The sequence below is a fragment of the Tasmannia lanceolata genome, unplaced genomic scaffold, assembly GCF_043159265.1.
Source record: "Tasmannia lanceolata isolate RefF3 unplaced genomic scaffold, GAP_Taslan_0.1 ptg000015l, whole genome shotgun sequence".
NCBI classification, from domain to species: Eukaryota; Viridiplantae; Streptophyta; class Magnoliopsida; order Canellales; family Winteraceae; genus Tasmannia; species Tasmannia lanceolata.
This window is the reverse complement of record NW_027518692.1, coordinates 55,388,560-55,411,742: the sequence shown is the minus strand read 5'-3', so window position 1 is coordinate 55,411,742 and position 23,183 is coordinate 55,388,560. Positions and strand designations below refer to the sequence as shown.

At 38.5% G+C, this 23,183-nt stretch overlaps 1 protein-coding gene across 3 annotated transcripts in view; it reads right to left on the bottom strand.

Annotated features, from left to right (window-relative positions):
* Nucleotides 1-11,521: 11,521 nt before the first annotated feature.
* Nucleotides 11,522-23,183, bottom strand: part of PRP40A (pre-mRNA-processing protein 40A) — a 32,128-nt gene continuing 20,466 nt past the window's right edge. For 2 of the 3 annotated variants that reach the window (XM_077397201.1, XM_077397200.1), the window contains exons 19-31: nt 22,702-22,782; nt 22,477-22,569; nt 22,318-22,371; nt 22,103-22,219; nt 21,888-21,986; nt 17,206-17,253; nt 17,035-17,127; nt 15,808-15,915; nt 15,627-15,691; nt 15,434-15,536; nt 12,481-12,786; nt 12,202-12,334; nt 11,522-11,782 (exon numbers count right to left, since the gene is read on the bottom strand). In XM_077397201.1, the coding sequence (XP_077253316.1) occupies nt 11,772-11,782; nt 12,202-12,334; nt 12,481-12,786; nt 15,434-15,536; nt 15,627-15,691; nt 15,808-15,915; nt 17,035-17,127; nt 17,206-17,253; nt 21,888-21,986; nt 22,103-22,219; nt 22,318-22,371; nt 22,477-22,569; nt 22,702-22,782 (1,311 nt within the window). In that variant the 3' untranslated portion in view covers nt 11,522-11,771. The remainder of the gene's footprint in view (nt 11,783-12,201; nt 12,335-12,480; nt 12,787-15,433; nt 15,537-15,626; nt 15,692-15,807; nt 15,916-17,034; nt 17,128-17,205; nt 17,254-21,887; nt 21,987-22,102; nt 22,220-22,317; nt 22,372-22,476; nt 22,570-22,701; nt 22,783-23,183) is intronic. The other variant, XM_077397202.1, reaches the window with a different exon arrangement.

Sequence of the window (23,183 nt, the reverse complement as noted above, 5' to 3'; positions counted from 1 at the left end):
TCGGTGAAATGTTAAATTAATATAAAAAAAAAAGATTTTTTGGGTCAAATTTCGGATTTCGGTCTAAATTTAAAACCATGGCCACAACTCGGTGTTTAACGAAAGATGAAAACTTTATTCGCGCACCCTAACGTTAAAAGGGGTCGATTGAAGACAGGGAGATGATATTTTCACCCCCTGCGTTACGTGCACACTCCCTGATAACTTGATTTGATGTGAAAAGTGAGTAACTTTATGTCAAATCACGTTATAAGTGGGGTGTGCAAGTACTGGGGGAAGTGAAAATATCATCACCCTTTAAGATATATGGGGGTGGATTTATCACTTCCCTTTTTAAATTGCATTTTTAAATCTGACATCTGTGAAACCAATCAGTTTTCTGTTTGCACTATCTACATCTTCTTCTAATTAATAATTACACAGACACCTTCATCTTTTTAGTTAAGCAACCACTAAAATAAGTTTGAAACTTGTTTGACACTTTCCAATGTTTCATTCACGCTAAAGGGGCTTAAGATGAGTTTCCTGGTGTTAAGAGATGCTTTTGAAATTGTCCACAAGGCTTGTTCTTCAACGTTAACACTGTTTTTTGTTGGGATTAAATACTGAGGCCCTGTTTTCTTTGGGATTTCTTAGGTTCTTTTTGGTTTGGATTTTGAGAATCGATTGTGAGTCCAAGTTTGACAATCGATTGTGAATCCGTCCAAAACAACTAGGACCTAAAAAATCCAATGAAAACCCCTCCCATGAACAGCCTGGTGGAGAAAAGAAGACCTAAGGTTTCATTTGTGAATGCAGAGGAAAAAGGAGTGAGAAGGTAAAACCTAGAATCTGGGTTAAGAAAATGACTTAATATTAATGGTCATTTGGTTATTTATGTTAAAAATATTAACAAAGCAAATTGACAGCAATCTTGTCAAAGGATGTTTTGCAAAATAACTACTTTTTAGAGAATATGGTATTCTTAAGGACTTGTTCGCAGATACTTTACACCAAATGTATTTGAGGGCTAGGATCACCCTATGGAGAAGATTTAGGGTCGGGGTAACAACAAATGAATGGGTAGATCATCTAAATACATGGTCCCCACCTTTCTTTTTATGGCTTCGATCCCGAAGCTTTCAGAGTATCTTTTTGATAGGCGCCTCTATCCAAGGTTTTAAATTTCGGTTTCGGTACCGATTCGGACCCCACCGAAATCTAAAATTTCAGGCCGAAATTTGGTATTTTGGCTCAAAATTTCGGACTGAAATTCTGAAATTTCGTCTTAAATTTTGTAACATTTTTTTAAAATAAAAAATGGCATTTAATCAAAATTTCGGACCGAAATTACCTAAATCACTGAAATTTCGGTTTCGGTTCAGTCGAAAATTAAAACCATGCCTCTATCTATATGGGGAATTCACAAATTCTAGGACCATCACTACTCCATACCATATGGGACAAAAGGGACAGTACAAAAGGCTTCGCACAAATGTTTTGAAACTTCCAATTCAACAGGTCACACTGCTTCCATCCCAAAACCAGGGAGTATAGAGGTCCGATACCCCCACAGGGCACGTATCAAAGCCAATTAAAGTATTTATAGATATTACAGAACTAAAAATTAATGTTACAATTGGACATGGGGAATGATAATGCAACACCAGAAAGTGAGAAACAGAATGGTGGAGGATATATGTCCTATGAATATATGAGGAATAATTCTACTCCACAAAATGACAGCAGTTCTCTTCCATTGTGTGTCGCAATTATTTACTTAATATGAGCATACAGTCCCGAGCAATGGCTTCACTCTTTAGGAATTACTATCCTAGCATGTCAATAAGCTTAGATTATGTTCGTGCGTTGTACATTTCTAAAGGTGATGATTTGTCTTCTTAATTTGATATTTTACAATGGTTTTATTATAAAGTTCATCAAACCAGTCAGTCTTCTACTTGCACTATCTGTATCTTCCTTTTACACAGGCACATTCATCCTTGCATTTAATCTTTGAAATTTCTCTGACACTTTTCAATGTTTGATTCACACTAGAGGAGTCTAAGATGAGTTTACTACTGGTAAGAGATGCTTTTGAAATATCCACATGGCTTATTGTCACAGGCAAACATTATTTTCAATGGGATTAAATTTAAGAACCAGGTTTCCTTATTTATGTTATTTCCATAACGCAATAGGTTTCCTTAACTTTCTTTTCCTATTTTGCTGATTTATGTTTCCTATTTTACATTCCCTAATTTATATATAACATAAATGAGGCTATTCAGCAGGGAATAATCACATTTAGTGCAGTTAGCACATTGAGGCCGAGTTCAATCAATGTTCTTCTTCTTTTTCTGGTTTGATAGAGAACTCTGTTCTATCATTAAACAATAAGGCCCTGTTTTCATTGGGATTCCTTAGGTCCTATTTGTTTTGGATTTTAGGAACCGATTGTGAGTTAAAAACCAAAACAGATTGTGAATCAATCGAAAACAAGCATGACTAAAAACATCCCAACAGAAACCTCTCTCCCATGAATGGCCTGGTGGAGAAATGTCTAAAACCAAATAGCAAGTAGCTACAAGAAACTATAAGATCATTTAAACAAGATGAGGTCAACGGAAAAGGGGTAATTAAGACCTTTTATTCATTTTCCACCGTATAAAAACCTAAATTGCAATTAGCCAGTATTATTGGCAATGCAAACCAGAATTTCAATCTTTTACTAAGATCATTCTGTAGAAAATTAACGAAACCCATCTCTGATTTATCTCAATATAGGAGTTGACTGAAAAGGGCATTTTCAATAACATAAATTTGGTATAATAATTTGAGAGATGATAAATTCGGATCCCCTGCAGGATAATTCGCACCCCTATTTATGTGAATTCAAGTCAAAAGTCTGCCACAATTCACGTTAAAAAGGGGTGCTAACTGCTAATTATCCTACAGCGGGTGCAGATTTATCATTCCCCAAGAATTTTGAATGAGCAAATGTAAGCTACCATGCAAATTAAGGATTTATACACAAAAGGTCCATTTAGATGAATGAGAGCTAGAAATTCTCAGTGGTGCCCGCATAAATTTTATAGTAAATGGGAGCATTATTATTATTAATTTTGTTTCAATTTGATTTTAACCGTTGATCATAATCCTTATTTTTTGGATGAAATCTCAACCGGAACCTAACAGGTTCAACCCAATTTTCACTCGGATTTGATTGGCATTTCCTCGGGAAGGGAAAGGGTTGGGAAAAGCCACCCAGATTTAATTTTTGGTTGGGTCAGGGTTGAGGCCTCGGCAGCCCGACCCGATCTCTGTTCTCTAATTTTATCTTTTTTCTTTTGGGTTACTGTATTGAAACCGAAACGAACCCAATTTTGGTAATATTGGTCGGGTTAGGGTTGAAAGATTTAGAGTTTAGGGGCAGGTTGGGTTGTGGTTGACCATCCTCAACCCGAGGCTTGGGTTGGGTTAGGGTTGAGGGAATGCTGTCTCGGGTTTGGTTAGGGTTGGCCTCAGCCCGATCCAACCCGACCCGAGTTGCACCCCCAGGTACATCATGAAATCCTCCACAAATCAAATTGGGTCGAATCGCTTGATGAGGGAGAATTTCTGTGCATTGCCCATCCATAACAAGGCCCAAGAAAATAAACAGTTCGAATCATTGAACAGGTGACTCGCACTTAAAACATAATATTACTCCTTGTTTTAATAATGAGGTTCGTTTCTGAATCTTATACTTCTTATAGAGGATCATACAATTCTCAACAGCAATAAAACAAGTGTTCAATAAATGTACATTCCGTTTACTGATGGGATTTCCAAATAGGGAAACCATGAAGTGTCTAATAAAAATAGTGTTTAATAACAGTTACACAAGGACTTTGACCGTAAAAAGGTTCACTAAAACAAGCTAGTCACTCGACCTGATCCTAAAGGAGATCCCTTGGCCTTTATCAATTTTTTTTTTTTTTTTGAAAAAGATCCCTTGGCCTTTTATCAATTTATTTCCACAACAATGTTAACATCTCTATAAAGTAGACATGTATTAAACATAAAAAGATACAGATGGCTTTAATAATCTCTATTTTTCAGGATGAGAGAAAACCAGATCCATTCCTTTTCCTATTCCAAGATCAGCCCTTTGCCTATGCGTTCACGGCAAGAATTCTTTGCATATAGAGATTTCAAAGGGGGTAATTTACTTCCCAAACAAAGCTAATCAATCAGATCCAAAATGAAGTAGTTAATGACTCCAAATAAAGTAAAACTAAAATAACTATGGTGCCCCATCTCTTAGAGAATGGCTTTGCCAGAAAGCTAACCCTCTCATTTTATCTTCAGCCTATATCCATATGAACAACCACCATCTGATTGACCAACACTACATAGGAGCACATCTAACTTCCCATCTGCCACTTCCGACCTCACACATTAGAAACAAACAGATCTGGTTGCTTGAAACACGCCAACCTATCCACTAACGGTCCAAGCATCAAGCAGACCCACTTAAGAATGCTGGTTCCATCTCTGATAGGAAGACTCTATTCATGCCAATCAAGAAGTGCATCATTCACTCTAGCACTAAAACCTTAGCACTAGGAATTCATGCTACTGTGCAACTCTGATAAGATAGGCTCCAAGTTGTTATTCTTTACGCATTTGCCCTCAGGGCAGCCCATGCCGTCTACACAACTCAATATTGTCTCACATAGGTCTAAAGATGAGAGCAGCCCATGACGCCTGCACAACTCAATGGTGTCCCGCAAAGGTCTAAAGATGCTGTAGGGGTGAATTCCCTACTGAAGGACCCACATTAAGCTGTTCATTACCACTCTCGAGTGAATAGAGTGAGAGCAATACCAAAGGACTAAGGCACGGAGCTATGAAGGGTGAAGGTGTTCATTATCACTATAAAACAAATAGAGTAATGCTCTCAGGAAGAAGAGCAATAACGAAGGACCGAGGCGCGTCGCCATTAGGGGCAAAAGCATTCAATATCACAAGGAACGGAAGATGCATACTCAAGGTGCATTAATGTGGGCCCAACTTGGGTGGTAGTTCACAAAATCAATTGAGCCCACGAGATGCTCTTTGGAGACCTTACTCTGGAGAGGTGAAGAAATAAAGTACAAAAGAAAATATGAAATTCTGAATTCAAAATTCAAAAACGGAAAGGGATTTCTTCCCAGACGAACGAGATACCTATCCAGAAGACAGATATTTGAAGGGCCATGTGCCCACTACAGCAGGTGAAATTCGCTACTCCCTTAATGTTGTTTTTTTAAAAAAAAAAGATACTCATGTTGTTAGCAATGTATAAAAACATAATCGTGGCCAAGAAATCCCACAAGCCCAAGCCAACTCAGGCAAATCACTGATTGACCTGACAACTTTTTTACCTATTCAAGTTGAATGCGTTCTTTATCCACTTGACAAGGTCAAATCAGGTTGACTCTGGCCAAAATTTCATATGATCCAGCCATTCAGTTAGAGCAAATGTTGAGATGACATAGCCTGAAAAGCATACTCATTTGGTGATTCTTCAGGATGGAGGGGGAGGGAAATCCTTCAAATACAAGGGAGGGGGGAGGGAATTAGCAAATCCATTAATCAAGAGGCACATGCTAATTTTTGAAGGGTTGCTATCTCATCTGGAACGCGTGTATCGTACTGGGCAAAATTAACACGCATTTCATCTAGCCTTGGAGACTCCATATGCTGCACAAAGCCAGGAGTTTGTGGCGACAGAATCATTATTGATACCTTCAATGGAGAGCACAAAATTAGAGCAACGGCCCAAAGCCACCATCACCATACAAAGTTGGTTTTGACGATACTTAGCTCACATATCTTACACAAGGACAAAAATGGTGACACTATCTATTCAACATGTATGGAAAATAAGACTAGTTCGACACGGTCTGAGAGAGCTTCAGTCATACCAAAAGAGGCGGATGGTCTTGTCAAAGTAGACACGATGTCATTTGTTCCACTAACGATCATAAAGCTTAAAATTATATTGAAACAAATTTGACATCCAGATTATGCTCATTAGAGGACATCTATTGGAAACGACAATCATATCCGCCGTACATGAAGATCAAAGCTGAAGAACTCGCACCAATGAACCGGACAATTATACCTAACAGCGTCAAATCATTTAAAGCATGGGAGTATGATGGAGGACCATCCAAGACGCCAAGAAGAATCAAGGAATTAAGAAGATGTGGCCCATCGTTGATGCTAAAAGTGTTTTAGCCTTGTTTTTAGAGTTTATAATTCTTTTTTAAGAGGATCCAAAGCATTCATTTGATGGGATTCTCTCCCACCCAACTCTCTGCCTTTGGAATTGGTTCAAAATAAGATGTCATTGGATTGCCTTGAAAACAAGGCTTGGAGTTAGATCAGGTCAGAGGATAAGGGATTGCATTGGATGAATGGAGGGATATGCAAAGAAAGAAGTGTGGGTGAAGAGGAGAGGAGGAAATGGACCTAAAGGGTCTGATAGATCTGGTAGAAGGGAGGAGGATTAGCAGTGCTTGCGGTGTCGCTACCACAATTTTGGATGGCGGCGCAGTTGTAGAAGATGCTCACAACCCAAACTGCTTCTCTCCTCCTCATCCTATACATCTAGTGGAAAGAAAAGGAAGCTGTCGGGGCAACCTAATCATGATCGAGATATTAGATCTGGTGCATGGTTCTGCTCTCCTTGCATCCTCAAAATGGGTTCCTCGCGTTGCATCTATTGAGGAATGCCCTGGTGGTGAGGTTGACCTATCGTCGGATTCGGGTAAAATCTCCCATCACAATATTCCAAGGATTCCACTTTCATCTATCCCGGGTAGGAAAGTGGATGTGCGAATGGATTCCCTAAGAGCTTGCTTGATAGGAAAAAAGGTTAAATCATCACGAGACCTTGCAGGAACTTTGGAAATGGGCTCAGGAGCTTTGGGAAATCCCAACTTTACATTGTCCTTCCTCATTGGCGCAGAACGAAGTCCTTTTTATGTTTGAATCAGAATCTCAAGCTTTACAAATACTTGCTAAAGGCTCTGTGGCCTTGGACAACCACTTGCGCTCTCTCTCTCTCCCCTTGGACAAGGGATTTTATTCAAGGAGAGGAAGCTCTCTAGGTTCACTTATATGGCATTCCCCTGCACGCCTAGGTTGTCTCTATGGTGGAGGCATTAGGGGGTCTTTTTGACAAGGTAGTAGAAACCAAAATGGAAGCTAATCATCGAAATTGTATGAGTTATGTCTCGGCTAAAATTCTAGTCCCCCGTTGGACCTTCCCTACCCCTGGGGTTACACTTAGAATTCTAGACTGAACCTATACTATTGGGTTTGAACTTGCAATAGAAAATTTTCTTCGGCGGCGGAATGCCTTTTGGTGGGTCAGAACTCTACGCCCGGCAAGCCGTTGGATCCCGAAGGGGATTCAAAATTCAAATTTAATATTTCAGACTCTCCAGGCTGGACGTCCAAGAGTATGCCATTAATCTGTTCTGATAATGGTGTGATGGGACCTAAAGATAGGTGTGCAGACGCTCCTGAGTTGTTGGAGGGCCCCAAGAACTTGAAAGACGGAATTCTACTTCGTTGGCCACACCTATTACCATCGCCAATTCATTTTCGTCTTCACAGTAGAGCCAGGAAACCTCGTACCCCTGGCTTCAATCCTCGAATCATGGGGTCAAGATTTCAGAAAAATCTTTGGTGTTAAAGGCTGGAGTTAGAAGGCTAAACAGTAGTCTGTGGAAATTCCAAAAAATTCTCAAGTCGGGCAGGTTTGGTCCTCTCTATTGAAGTAGAGGATCCTGAGGCGAAGATGGATTATAACATCTATGGTTGCATGGTCAAGGGGGGTGTTTTCAGAATTGGACGCTATTCTAACCTCGGGTCCACTCTAAACGGGTCGGGGTTTAGTCACTGAGTTGGTTACTGTTTTCCTCTCTTAGTCTCATCGAATTGAAGGCAGTTTGGGTGGGGGTCCCTCTTGGGAAGGTGCGAAAAGACCCTAAGATGGGACGGCTCGTTTCAAGTAAATTAATTGTCTCTGCAATAGGTTTTCGGGATGGGACATTTTCAGAAACTCTTGCAGGCCAATTTAGAAGGCGGTTGCATATCTTATTCAATGAATTGACTGGGGATTTTGCAATGTTTTAAGTGTATCCATCATACTCTTGTAAGTAACGATGGAAGATCAGGTTCACAGGCAGCAGGAATCATCGTCATGCCCATTAAAAGTAAGAGGAAATTACTCATGGAACTTGTGGCGCTGGAAAATATCATTCATAAGATAAGAATGATGTCCTATGATGAAAGATTAGCCTCCATTAATGGATTTCTAGAGAATAGTAGAAATCGGAAGAGAGCATGGGACTTTTCGAAGGAGATGGTTATGTCCTATATGGAGGATGAGATTGAAATTCGAAGAAACCCGGGCCCTCTAAATAGGAATCCGGAAACGGCGACCTTACCAACCTCCTTTCTACAAAGTCTTCTTGATGAACTTGGTACCTTGCTAGGAGGTTGCTTTTGTTCTGATCATCGTTTGGACGTTTTTGGGTTAGACAATAGGGGTGGGGCCCATCTTGAGGAGGGTGGTTACAGAATTGGGATCCCTTCAGTAATCAGGTTTTTTGGATCCCCTGATTTTTCCTGGTGGTGGAGGAAAATGAGGGATGTAGGTTGAATTCATTGTTCTACAGGGTTTTTGGTTTGAAATGGTAGGGGAAAGTTCCTGTTCGATTGAGGCGTAAAGCTACACTGGTCTGACTCCTCGTCAATCCTTCCGATACTATGTAATGTTAAGTGGGACTTCTGGTCCCCTTTGTAATTATCATAGTATCAATAAAATATGTCATTACTCATCTTAAAAAAATTCTTTTTTAAGCCATAGGGAGCTATTCAAGTCCTTTCCATCCAAAATCACTGAGGGCCTGTTTGTATTGCCGGAATCCGGAATCAGAATCGGCTTCCGATTCAGTATTTTGGATTTACGGCGTTTGGAAAAAATTTGATGGTTTAAAGGGATCGGCCCAGCCGAAATACTACCGGAATTTCGGGCAAAGATTGTTACGATTGTTACCGCCCGAAGTGCGTGGTATTCTTGATTCCATAGGCATCTCTCTCTCTCCCGAAGTGCGTGGTATTCTTGATTCCATAGGCATCTCTCTCTCTCCCGAAGTGCGTGGTATTCTTGATTCCATAGGCATCTCTCTCTCTCTCTCTCTCTCTCTCTCTCTCTCTCTCTCTCGATTTCGGAAGCAAGTTAAACCTACTGCGTTTTCCCTGCTCAAATCGGCAAAACCCCAATTCGAATTGGTTTCATGAGTTTTTTTTTTTTTTTGAGTCGGGGTTCTAGATATTCTCATTCGTAGATCGATGGTTTGATAAATCAATTGCTAAGTTCATTTTCCTCATGAAATGTCCCTAAGGTTGAAGACAACACAACTCATTCCCCCCCCCCCCCCCCCCTTTTTCTTTGCATTTTTTCCGGTTATGATCATTTCCAATTGATTTTTCGGTTCTTACCCAAACACTAGAATCGGGCATCCCATACCGTTTACAGATAGAGTCGGAATCAGATTGATGTGGGACGGGGATTTCGATTCTTGATTCACACAATCCAAACGCACCCTTAAGTTCTTTAAGTTATGTGTGTTTTAAGTAGGCCACACACACATGTATTGTGTAAGGTTGAAACTTGGTTCAGATATTACCCGGCCCGCATCGACATTACCTGAAAATAACATGGGTCGGGGCTGGTTTAGAGAGAAAAAAAACCAAAAACCTAACACGACTCTTATAGGTGTGCTATGATTTTCTTAAATATCTCTCAAATAACATGCGAAATTATTTTCAAGTATATTGATATACTGTTCTCAGTGAGGTAATAAGGTTTGTAATGGGAAAAAAAAGTTTCTTTTTTAAATTTCGGCACTTGAAAAATTAAATTTAGAGATTTTGGAGTAAAGATTTGTTGTTTTCTACAATCTTTGAAAATAATCACAACAGTAAGCTAAACATTAAAATCCCGACCCAACCACAGAAACTATCTCAGCTAGGGTCATGTTTATGAATCTCGGGTAAAGAATCGACCCGACTTGAGATAATTGCCCGGGTAGGGTAAGGTAATGGAAAACCTCACCCTCCCGACCCGAGTTGCAACCCTAGTATTGCAACTTGGGTGTGCTATGATTTTCTTAAATATATCTTAAATAACATTCCAAATTTTTTTCAAGTATATTGATATAAATGTTCTCACTGAGGTAATCAGGTTTGTAAAGGGAAAAAGAAGTTTCCTTCTTAAATTTATGCACTTGACGACTTAAATTTAGAGATTCTTGGTGTGAAGATTTGTTGTTTTCTACAATCTTTGAAAATAATAACTATAGTAAGCTAAAAATTAAAATCCCTGCCCAACCCGAGAAACTATCCCGGGTAGGGTAGGGTCAGGTTTATGAACCTTGGGTTTTCACATAAAGACTCGACTCGACCTGAGATAATTTCTCGGGTAGCGTAAGGTAATGGAAAACCTAACCCTCCCGACCCGAGTTGCGACCCTAGTATTGCGGGAATTTTAAGTAGGAAGCAAGTCTTTAAGTCATTAGAAATCATTTTGGTCCAAAAGTATTAGGTTTTTTTAGGGTTTAGAACTTTCTAGTTCTCTGCTTTTTTCTAATATATTGTAAGCCTCAAGACACTTTTCTTTTAGCATGATTATGGAATGATGAATAAAAAATATTTGAAATTTTTCCTCTTGTGTGGATGTCATGTCTACTTGCCAAGGTGTGATGCCTAGGAACCCTTTGGTGTGATGCTTTAGGTTTCAGTGGGTGAGATTCCAAACTTGCGATATAATCTCTTGTTCTTAGCGTGAGATGCTTCAACCCATGTAAGAAAACCAAAAAAAATTCTACGTATGTTTCTTGTCTTTCTCCCATTGCTTGGTTTTTCATTTCTAGTTCTTGGTCTCTATATATTATTCTTTTTTTAATGGTCTTCATAAGCTATTCTTTGATCCATGCGCCTCTAGTCTCACCAAAAATCTTTGCCTGCATCTTTCCGGCACATTCCTGGCACATGTCTACATCCTTCTAAACCTAATAGAAAAATATTTCAATTTTAATCACAAATTTAGGTCCCAAAACCCTAATTTTTACTTATTCTTTTCACCCCTACTGTCCCTTCTATATATCCATCCTACATCAGTTTGGTGTCAGAGCGAAGTATCAGTCCGTCCGTCAATTGTCCTGTATCATAAACACAATCAGCATGCCAACCATACTGGAAGAAAATCTTCAAGGCTTTTCTTGGGGCAGTGTTAGACTTTAGTAACAATACAACAAATGGTAGGAAAAGTGAAGCACAGGCAGGAGAATGGTGCATAACAAAAAAACGAATGTAATCCATTTCAAAGCCCTGTTAGTGGTAGTGCTTTGCATATATAACATTGTATGCAACATATTAATTTTATATACGCTACACAAAACAAAATTGATACTTATAATCACATAAATAACTATTAGCAAAATAACCCAGCAATATTATTTCACTTTTTTATATAATACCATTATGGCCCATCGCTATGACCAACAGAAAGAGTTGACTGAGAGATACTTCTCCCCAAGACCCAATTAGTTGAATTAGAACACTATTTAATTTCAGACAACAAAAAAGTATGCCTAGGCGAACAAATAATTTAACTTGCGAAAGGATAGCCAAAAGGGCACAGTACCTCTTTAACGAAATGGAATGGCAACTGACCTTCATCTTCAATGTTTATCTGCAGGTTAAAATCATACAACATTTCACCATGGAGCATTGATAAAGAATATTACAGCAAGGCTAAGATGAGATCAGATGACTGCTGAAGCATGCAAGTATAGTAAATTTTGGTAAATCCGACCCACACCAGAGGCCTCAAACCTAAATATGAATCTAGGTAATGAAACACATTAAAGAAGATAATGTAAATAGCTGAAACCTCATATTTTGCCAAGGGTGCAATTTGTCAATTTACCTTAAACTGCACGAGTGAAGTTGGAAACTTAATTGCATAAAAAATATCAAAATGACACTCAAGACTCTATTATCTAGAAATTACAAGAAAGTAAAAAAGCTATCACAGCAATAATCTTGTCTACAACCCTAACATGAAGAGAGAAAAAGACACGAACAAATCTACAAGGACAGAGTACTAACGGATTTCTCCATCCTCTCCAAGTTCCCCATCTTCAAGCTCCTCGTAAGCACCATTTCTGCGGGACCCATCCCGGTCTCTCTTATGCCTCTTGTGCCTGCTTTCGCTATCAGATTCGGTTGCGTACCCGTGCTGCTACAAATATGACAGTGAAAACATTACAACCCCTACCGTTCACCCACAAAAAAAAAAAAAAAAGGAAGATTACTACCCCTACCAGACAGCCCAAGCCTACCATCCCATGAAACATTGAACAGTCAAAAAATAAATGCTATGTTTACCTTCCTTGATTTTTTACGGTCACTAGTATGCCTGCGGGGCCTCTTTGACTCCTCTTTTTCTTCTTTTTCAGAGCTCACATCATCAACTGTACTTTGATGACGTTTCCGGTGCTTCCGATCCTTCTCCTTTTCCCTCTTCCGGTCCTCCTTTGTTCCATAACTGTCGGTTACATCAACATTCTCACTCTCTGTTTCTTCCTTTCTAGATCGTTCCCTCCCCTTCTCCCTTTCACGCTCTCTTTCTTTTTCTTTTCTCTCTTTCTCCTTCCGCTTCTCTTTCTCCTCTCTCTCTTTCTCTTTCTTTGCCTGCAAGGAAAGAAGTTAAGAGATAAGCTTATGACCTTTTCAGTTACAAATGAACTCATGGCAAAGTTATATTTAGCAAAGTGCTGCTAAATAGCATTTTCTGTTAAAAACAACAACAAAAAAGAGAAAATAGCAATTCTTTCAGAAAAATTAAGACTTTTTGTGGAAAAAAATTCAGTATTTGGTTAAACTGAAATATTCGTGCTTACAAGCGTTGAAAAAACCCAAACCTTCGCTCAATCCCCTCACCTATCAATCTTCACTTCTAATGTGTTCCTCCCTATTTCTTCAACCTTCCCAAGCTCTGATTCTCTGAACCATGCAGATGGGAATTCTTTCCTCAACCCAAGGTTCTAAAGCTCAAGCCAATCCATTGATACAAAACTAAATAATTGGATAAAACCTAGCCTCACAAATCGGATCCTCATTGCCCCATTTATCTAATGCCTTTTGACTTGTTGATTTGTTTTTTTCTTTGACTTAACATAATAAACCCCAACAGATGGCTTCCCTACATCTCCATCCATATTCCGATGTCCTTGTGACGCAAAAATAAGGGGTTTGCATTGTTAAGATTTACAAAGACATGATAATGAGAAAGTGATGCTTTCAGTTCAAGGCATGGATTCATTAGGAAACGATTTGTGTACACTTACCAATGGGAAACCCATATTGAGAAAGTGATGCTTTGAGTACAAGGCATGGATTCATCGGGAAACGATTTTTGTACACTTAAAAACAGGAAACCCATATTCAGGGTGAGCAAGGAAATCAGCGGAGCAAGGGAAGTTAGAGAGGTTCAAAACAGGCATTGGACGAAGTTGCAAGGGCATATTTTAGGGTTTCTAAGTACGTATTTGTGCCTCTGCAAAGCAGGGGTAAGGCTGCGTACATCTAGCCCTCCCCAGCCTCGTGCACTGGGTCGACCGCCCTAAGTATGTATTTGTGCATATTCTAGCATTTCCCAAAGTTTCATCTTAAGATTTCATCATTTGCATATGTTTCCATATGTTTCTGAGATTTTACAAGATTTCCAAAAAATTTCCACCAAAACCGAAATGTTTCTATTTCTGTGCCAACCGAAACCAAAACCAAAACTAAAATTTAAAACCTTGGTAGTAATCCCTTAGTAATACATTAAAATAATCCTTGAATGTGTCATAACCTAGAATAGAAAAACTTTGAATTTCAGTGATAGTCTATAGTTCTTAATGAATTCTTTTAGTTTTTTATTTCTATAATCAAAACAAAGACTTAGTGTTTTTAGTAGGGTTTATTGATGACTGATGAAACCATCGTGAGACTTTTTCAGTTTTTTTAATTTCTATAATCAAAACATAGACTTAGGGTTTTTATTCGGGTTTATTGATGGCAGGAGAAACCATCTGGAGATTTTCTAGGGTTTATTGGTGACTGATGACACCAACTTGAGATTTTTTCAGTTTTTTTAATTTCTATAATCAAAACACAGGCTTAGGGTTTTTATTAGGGTTTATTGATGACATGCGAAACCACCTTGAGATTTTCTAGTTTTTGTTGTAATCTTTCTAATGAAAACCACCTTTTTCTTGTCTTCAAGTATTGTGAAAATACATTATGTTTACAGAAAGGAGAAGTTAAACACAATCTACAGTCTTTGTTTTCTAATTTTCTATTGGTACTGGTGAAGGAGTCAGATTTTGAGAACCGTTCAGAAAATCTTTTAATTAGTTAATTTTTTTGGGCGATCCCATACAATTATTCTCCCTTTTTTGGGGCCAAATAGCATCACAAATTTCAGCGAGATGTTCGATTTCAAGCCCAAAAAAGCACACATGAGATTTTCATTAAAGTCGTAAAAAAGCAAAAAAAAAATCACAAAATACTTAAACTATCAGGAAAGATTGGAAGTAACACAAAAACTCACAAGATTTTGTTAATTCATTTTTTTTTATTGAATGGCAAGATTTTGTTTATTCAATTTGTCCCTAAAAATTCGAAAATTAATAGTAATTTATTTACTGTATCCAACAGTTTTTACATTATCTAGCATTAAAAATTGAAATAGTAAGGACATCTACTATTCTAAATTTAAAAATGGATCTGTTAGTTAGTTAGTCATTTCTTTCTCATAATTTATATTTACTTAGTAAGTTTTGCATTTTACATTTTTATTTTTATTTTTCATGATTTCCTATTGGAAGATATTGAGAATTTTATTTTTTATTTTTTAAAAAGTAGAATCCCCCGAGAAATACCTTCATCGGGATTTCTCTGAGGCAGAAACCAAATCAAACCTGGACTTTCATTTGCGAAACATTTTGATATTGGTTTAGTCATAAATGCACCCACAGTTTAACCAGGGCCACACTTCCTTATTGATTTTGTGACATCTTGCAATAGTTATGAAACCACTAGGAGGGGTGGCCCTGGAAAATAAAAGGGCAAATTTATCATTCCCTTAAATGTCATGTTCAATATTAACTATGTTCCAGATGACAAGACATTAACCTAGCCGCGACCCTTTGCCAAAAAATTCCAGAGGACAACAAGCTTACAACAAAATTGTTGAAATCCCATTTAAGATCTCATGTGGTTATATTAAGAGCTTTAGTCGAACTAAGAAAAGCAAGAACATTAATAGAAAATGCCATATCACTAGGGATACCTTTTCCTCCTCTCTCTTCCGTTCCTTCTCTTTCACCTTTTCTTGCAAGAGTGCAATGTATTCTTCAAAAATCTCCCTCTTGAAGCTCTCTTCGTTAATGGATCTATACAAATGCATGTTACCAACAATTATAAACAAGAATATGGCAACTTGAAATGCATGTAATGAAAGTGAAATAATTAACACAGAATACCTATATTCTTGGCTATCTTCAAATAGTTGTTTGCAATCCTCCCATCTTGAAGATGCAGTTATTTCCTGCAAGAAGGTTAAAAAAGTGGAAAGTCTTGTCAGAATCCGATGTTATTCTATCGGCAAGCCACGCAAAGTGCAAGAACAACAATGTTAGTGTTTAAAACAATGTATTGCCCTACCTTAATGGAGTATAATAGATCAGAGAAGTCATCTGCCAGACGCTGACGCTTTTTAGCTTCTTTCTCCTCCTTCTCCTTGAGGCGTTCAAGCAACTCATCAAATACAAGCTGCAATTATTTTGCAGAACTGCACATCAGAATCTTGTTGTACATACGCTACATAGAGCAAGGTATACAAATATATACACCAACATTATTGGCCCATGCTATGCATGGCTGTAAAATAGTGTGCCCACCCCATCAAAACATTATGCATGGCTGTAAAATAGTGGGCCCACCCCCATCAGCACATGAGGTGTAAAACGGTGGGCCCTACCCTATCCATAGGTTTGGGTGGAGATGTTGGGATCCACACATCAAAACATGAGCTAAAATGGTTGGCCCATCTGATAAATGGTTGGAAATCTTTACTCAATATTTGAGCACAAGCAGTAGCACATAATTTTATATTCTTAATATGTATTATGTCACTTGAAGCCTGCCAAGAGAGACCAAGAACTAAAGCATACTATATTATGGGGGCGTTCAATAATATCACATCTAACAGAATCATATTATGTGTCCCTTGGAATAAAAGATTTTATCTAAGAATAATGCAGTAATTAGCGATGGCTGGTGAAGGATGCCTTTGTCATCATAGTTTGAAAGAGAAACAGCTTCTAACAATCATAATGCCCTTGGCAGTATATAAGACCTTAATTTGATTGCCACCCTATACTTGACCCTTGGCATTTCTGCTGACCAAGCAATTTACAGGACATTTGGAAGAGAAGATATACAGGGATTTTCTTGCAATAAGAAAATGAAGTTAATAATATTCTCAAAAAAATGGCAAAAGGATTAGATGAGCTCTTTATGCTATCCACCGATGCAAAGGGATGAAATTGCTAAACACACGGATCTGTTGTAAATATTCAAAGATTACCAATAACCTCGAATGGCTGCTGGAAAAAGATCGTATCCATGCTGTCAAATTTTGATTAAACAGAATGGATAATTATGTGGAACTGCGATCTCCAAATAACATTATAATTATTGGCTGCTTCAATGAAGACTTGTTTACTTTCTTAAAAGAATTTATTCATACTGATGAAAATAAATATCCAAGTTCGTCTGCAAAAACTAACGCTTGAATGGGATAAGAAAAAGCTCATTTTCAAGGTAAATTAATAAAATATTAATATAGAATAAGTACTTCCCGTCAAAAAAATATAGAGTAAGTATTACCTTTAAATTGATCTCTGATATTGGTTGCAAATTATCATCCTCTGAAATACCAGTTTTAAAGCTATCAAATGTCCACGTTGACGTCATAGTGATCTGAAAGGACTTGAGAAATTAGAGACTTGCAATGGGTAGAAATGAGGCAACCCAAAAAAAACAAGTGTGAGATCTTACCTTCCCTATCTTCATTGCATCTTTTATTCGTGTCTTGTCTTCATGATACTGAAAAGAAAACACAGAAAATAGCTTGAAAACAGGTAAAAAAAAGCATAACCTCCCTAGTCAAACATGTCTCAGCTGCAAGTAGGGAAAAGTTACAAGAGAAAATCACTTCTCACAAAGATGTAAAATCATGAAATTCAGATCGGCGTATTTGAGTTACTCGATCACAATCAGCAGTTAGACAGTTCATTTATCATACTAAAACTGTTTCCCGCATCTGATGAAATCCACAAAGTGTTAACATGGTATATTTTTTAATAGCATCAGATTTCATTAATCAGCGCAAAAGGTACAAACCAGAATACCATATCGAGGTAATCAGGCCAATGACATCGAGAAACAAGTGATATAGCATGATAAGCAAACTAGATATATGATCCCTAATTACAAGATTTTCACAGAACACTCTTTCATTTCTGATTTCTCGGCCCCAGCATTGGCTTATCTGCACATTACACGAATGTAATTGGTGACCCTACAGTCTATATAAAACCTCTTCAAATACATTCGCAAGTTTTGTGGGTATTCACCATCCCTTCTCTGATCAAGCTAACTACATTTAGGGAATCACCTTCAATATACAATGCCTCAATTAGAAACAGAACAAAATAAGTTTCACTCCAAGTCGAAGAGAAAAAGCTTCCACTCCAGAAGAACCCCTCGCCCAAGATTCCCCGGCTTGAGGCAGGTGGTTTCCATCAGGGAACTAAATTCCCTTTAGGTACAAAGCTACGCAGGAAATAATTCCATTTCATCCAAATCATCGACGCCCGTGCACCCTTGAAGAAATTAGTCATCGGAGCCCACTCCACCGATCTGCCTATCTTATCCTTCTTCAATGTTTCCATATTTATGGTTTTCCACCTGAATTCATCGTTGTCCAACATGTCAAAAGTGTTGCTAAGACAAAGAACCCACAACAATCTTACCCTCGCCAACCATGTCGATACCTTCCAAAGCTGCAATGAAGGAGTCCATCGTCTTCATCTTCACCCAATGACACCCAAACATTGAGAAGAAAACTTCAAATTTCTGCTGGTAGAGGACAGTGAATAAGATACTGATTAATTGTTTCTTCTTAAAATAACACTTGTTGCGATGATCCACTAGGATCTGGCATCAATGTAGACCCAGATCAGGGGTCCAGAAAGTGAAAGCAGCTCAGAGGATGTTATGTGGGCCCAGTCAGGTGTCCCGTAGAGAGAAACATCGAGGTGGAGCCAATAAGGGGAGGCAAAGGTGGCTCCATTTTCGTTTTGACATCCCAAGAGGGTGGTGAGCTTTTACAGGTGGAGGAAGGTGATTGGCTGCCAAGTCACCCATGGGTGACACATGACAAGTAGAGATTGCATGGATTTACAAGCAAAGGCAGCAAGGTGCAAAGGTGACAAGGCATGGAGGATACCTACTTCTCATTGGTGGAAAAATACAAAAAGTGGAAAGGGAAAGAACCTCTCCCATTTTCGTTTCACTTGTAGAGAAGATTTTTCTCCTCCGATTTCGTAGGAAGGAAGGTGAGGGAGAAAATCCTGCCTCCCCTATTTTGCAGTAAGGGAGGAGATTTGAGAAATATCTTCTATCCTACATTGTAGGATATCTCCCTACATTGAAGGCAGCTAACATGATGGCAAAGAAAAGCCCATGTGAGAGTTGATTGTTGCAAAAACTTTACAAGGAGGATAAGGACTCCTCAATCCTCATTTGGTAGGACTCCTTGAGAGAGTAGCAAACCAAGATCTAAAAGAAGATTGGAATTGCACCTGTTTTATAGGAAGAGACCTCCAATTTGTGGAGACTCCCCTTGCGCTTGCCAGGGGATTGTTCTCCTACTCCGCTTCATACCCACCTTGTTTTCAGGAATACAGTTCATCCCTCATGCATAGAAGATCTAAAATGAAACCTAGAAAACCCAGCCAATCAGCAGGCGCCACCTCAGCTGTTAGCTATTGTTAGGAGAGTTTTTCATTGTTTTCTCTTCAAGGAAATCAAAGGTCCCTTGAGTGTCGAGGTTGGGTGCCCGTTAATGTTGAATTGAGAAAGAAGCCTCGCTTTTATCAGTTCATTGAGAAAGAAATTAAGGTTTGAGATGTTTATCAATCAATTCTGGGCCCCCCTCCAGGGCATTTCGAGCGATATAAGGCGCTGCCGGAAGTGGAGTAAGCAAAGAAGCGAAAGCTCACTCGACCAAAGCAAGAGAAAGCGAATAACGGTTCTCTTGTCTGATTGATTGATTGATCGCCCCGGAGTTGAAGCGCTAGTTCCGCTTTCTAGAAATCCCGCCACCCCTATTTTGCAGTAAGGGAGGAGATTTGAGAAATATCTTCTATCCTATATCGTAGGATATATCCCTACATTGAAGGCAGCTAACATGATGGCAAAGAAAAGTCCATGTGAGAGTTGATTGTTGCAAAAACTTTTCAAGGAGGATAAGGACTCCTCAATCCTCATTTGGTAGGACTCCTTGAGAGAGTAGAAAACCAAGATCTACAAGAAGATTGGAATTGCACCTATTTTATAGGAAGGGACCTCCAATTTGTGGAGACTCCCCTTACGCTTGCCAGGGGATTGTTCTCCTACTCCTATTCATACCCACCTTGTTTTCAGGAATACAGTTCATCCCTCATGCATAGAAGATCTAAAATGAGACCTAGAAAACCCAGCCAATCAGCAGGTGCCACCTCAGCTGTCAGCTATTGTTAGGAAAGTTTTTCATTGTTTTCTCTTCAAGGAAATCAATTGTTTAAAGTAGATAATTAACGTAAATTGGGGTAAGTGCCTCCCACGAAAATCAGTCCCACATATGAAATATCAGCCCTCCCCTACATATAATGAGAGAGAGAGAGAGACTATGTACAAATTTACACATGGAATTGTGATTATTGTTAATTATAAACAATGGAAGCATTAGTTAAAGTTGGTCTAACAGTAGCAAATACTGTGATTATTGTTAAATTATAGACAATGTAAGCATTTGTTAAGGTTGGTCTAACAGTAGCAAACATGAACTTGGACAAAAGAAACATGAACAACAAAATGCTTAACCACCTTCCTTCCTAATAACCGTATGGGCGCACCGGAATTATCTTTTTCTATTGGGCCCGAAAATATCACCATAATTAAAACTTGAAGAAAGAAAATAATTTGGCCATATCAGAGATGATGTTTCACCCAGTGATCAAAAACTCGGATTCAGACAATAACTCGGCCATGGTGAAAATAAAAGGAGTCAGACTTGGGCAATTCAATGATTGACGCAGTCAGTTCTTCATTAAATTGGACAAGTCCAAGGAGTTTTTTATTACCTTCAACAACGATAAAACAGAGTCAACTCAGGTGATTCCATGATTGACTCAGGTGATTCCATGATTGACTCGAGGTGTTTTTAGACAGTGGTTTCAACTCCAACATTCCATAGGCAATGGAAGGTGTTTTTAGACAGTGGTTCCAACTCCAACATTCCATAGGCAATGGAAATCACTCTCCCATGACAGGAAAAGCTAGGCACCTAGGTCATCACCCATGTTCAAATCATTAATAGCACCAGCCCCAAATTATTTCTTAGATTTTGGCAGCTTGTGGTTGCCTGCTGAAGTAAAAGGTTTATACTTTAGAGCTTACAGCAAAGTCCAACAAGGACTAAGGCATATTTATTTAATATCGATGTTACATTATTCTTTGGTAACCCCAAGTCAATTGTTTGTAATCATTTAAAAAGGAAATGCTGCCCACAGGAAGCACTAGGAATGTCCTCCGCTGTAAGGCAACAACACGATCTTCTTCTTGAACTCAAGCTCATGTCACCATTATCATTGATCAAATTTTCTACTAAACCAACCATCCAATATAGGTTTTACCCTCACAAACGCTCAGCATTCATTGGAATTTCAAATGCCAATTAATGCCGAATCCATGTTTGGTTGCCAATATTACATTGAAGTTCCATTTGACTCCCCGACATGTTCTAGAAATGCACACTTGGCGCCCAAGTGGCACTAATGTCCCCTCTCCTCATCTTCCAACCAAATTCTACCAAAAAGTTAAGTTTTTGGTTGCAAAATGGTGGAAAAGGTTTGTCTTTTCTATCTCTCTTTCTCTCTCTTCCCTTCTCTCCACTCTTTTTTTGGTAATGACACCCCTACTTTTTCCACTACTCTTCAGGAGAACTGTCGTGCAACCAAACACTACTGCCACAATTCAAACCAAATGCCTGTCTCCTCACCTTTGACTTCTTATTCTACTACTCTCCGAGCCACCCCCAAGCAACCAAAAAGGCCCTAAGAGAACCGAATGATTGCAGTAAATTATGAACTAGTACACACCCATATCTTTCTTCTGAAAAGCATATTTCCAGTGTGCTCACAAACACCCCTCTTCACTGCAAAATTCCCGGTTAAAGACAACAAGGTTCCAAGTTTTATAGCCTGTGAAGAAACCTCTAGCGTTTTCTACAGCATAAGCCCTTTTCTGCACAAGGGACATCTTATTCACTTTGTTTCCTTTGATGACCCCAGAGAAATTTTGCTTACACGAGCACACACCATACACAACAAAACAATATAGATAGATAATAAAAACCAAGAAATTGAAATAGGCACAATAGGTCTACCCAAAAATAAAAGATAAAGATAATGAACCTGTTTTTCTAGTTCTTCTGCAACATCTTCGAACAAATCTTTTGGAGTTGACCCTGAGGTGTTTGATGAAACTGCAAGATATGGAGGTAGATCTTTAACCTGCAAACCAAAAATTGAAATTCAAGATGAATTGATGACCAAAGATGTTAACAAGTTAGAAAATTATGCAAATGCCATTTTTAGGGCCATAATCCAACCCAACTAGACTACATTACCTTCATACAGTAATCACGCCAGTGAGTTTTAGCAGTAAGAATTCCATCAGCAACATGGCCTTCCATCAACTTGCGGAATTCATCCCGGTTTTTGCGTTCAGATCGCCTCAATTGTTCCTGTTTTATTTTATTTTTCAAATAATCTTGATCAGAATCAGATGATAGACCTCACAATATTATACCAGATAGTTACAAAATAGAATCTTTCAAGGAACCTTTTGTATCTTCCTTTGCTCCTCCTCTTCCTTCTCTAAATCACGTATATACTCCTGAAACAACATGCAGAAGTGAGAAAATCACGTATATACTCCTGAAACAACATGCGGAAGTAAGAAAACAGCTAAAGGCATCAAAGAGTAAAATGACAAAATTACCTGAAAAATTTCCAAGCGATCGATTTTTTCAAGACATGAACATCTTTCGTCATCCTCCAACCGATCTTGAACTTTTCTCCATTGGCTATTCACCTGCACGATAAAAATGTAAACCATAGGAAACTAAAGCTTCTAAAGTAGATGCACCAGTAAGAAAGCTAGCAGGACTAAAATAAGAACCTGACTTTTTCCTATTGCAATTGAACCTGCTTTTTCCAAGCATACCTTAATAAAGTCGCAGGATTCCAGAAATGCTCTGTATTCCATTATATTCCGCTTATGCTCCTCCTGTGCCTTTGCACGCTCCTGCATGAGGACCCACATGAGCACAAAATGATGACAAATAATGAAATAAACACAAGCCCTATAGGGTTGAAAGTTCTGATAAGGACCTGGATAACATAAAAAGGAAAAACAGCATGCCCATAATAAGAAAAAAACGAAAGAACAAGGCACAATGATAAGGTTAAATCTCTAGAACCACCACCTCTGAAAAAAAGAAAAAAAAAAAAAAAAACTAATCTTAACATCTTAACTGTGAAGTGCACTGGGCATCATTAGCATTGATCAATTGGTAAAGAAATCAGTCTTTCAGATGGTCTGATTCAAATTATTTTCAACTGTGAGACATGAAAAGAAATTACTCCCCAAGAGATGAGCATGCTGTGGTTGGGTAGCACTTATTGCACACATACATGTGTATGGTA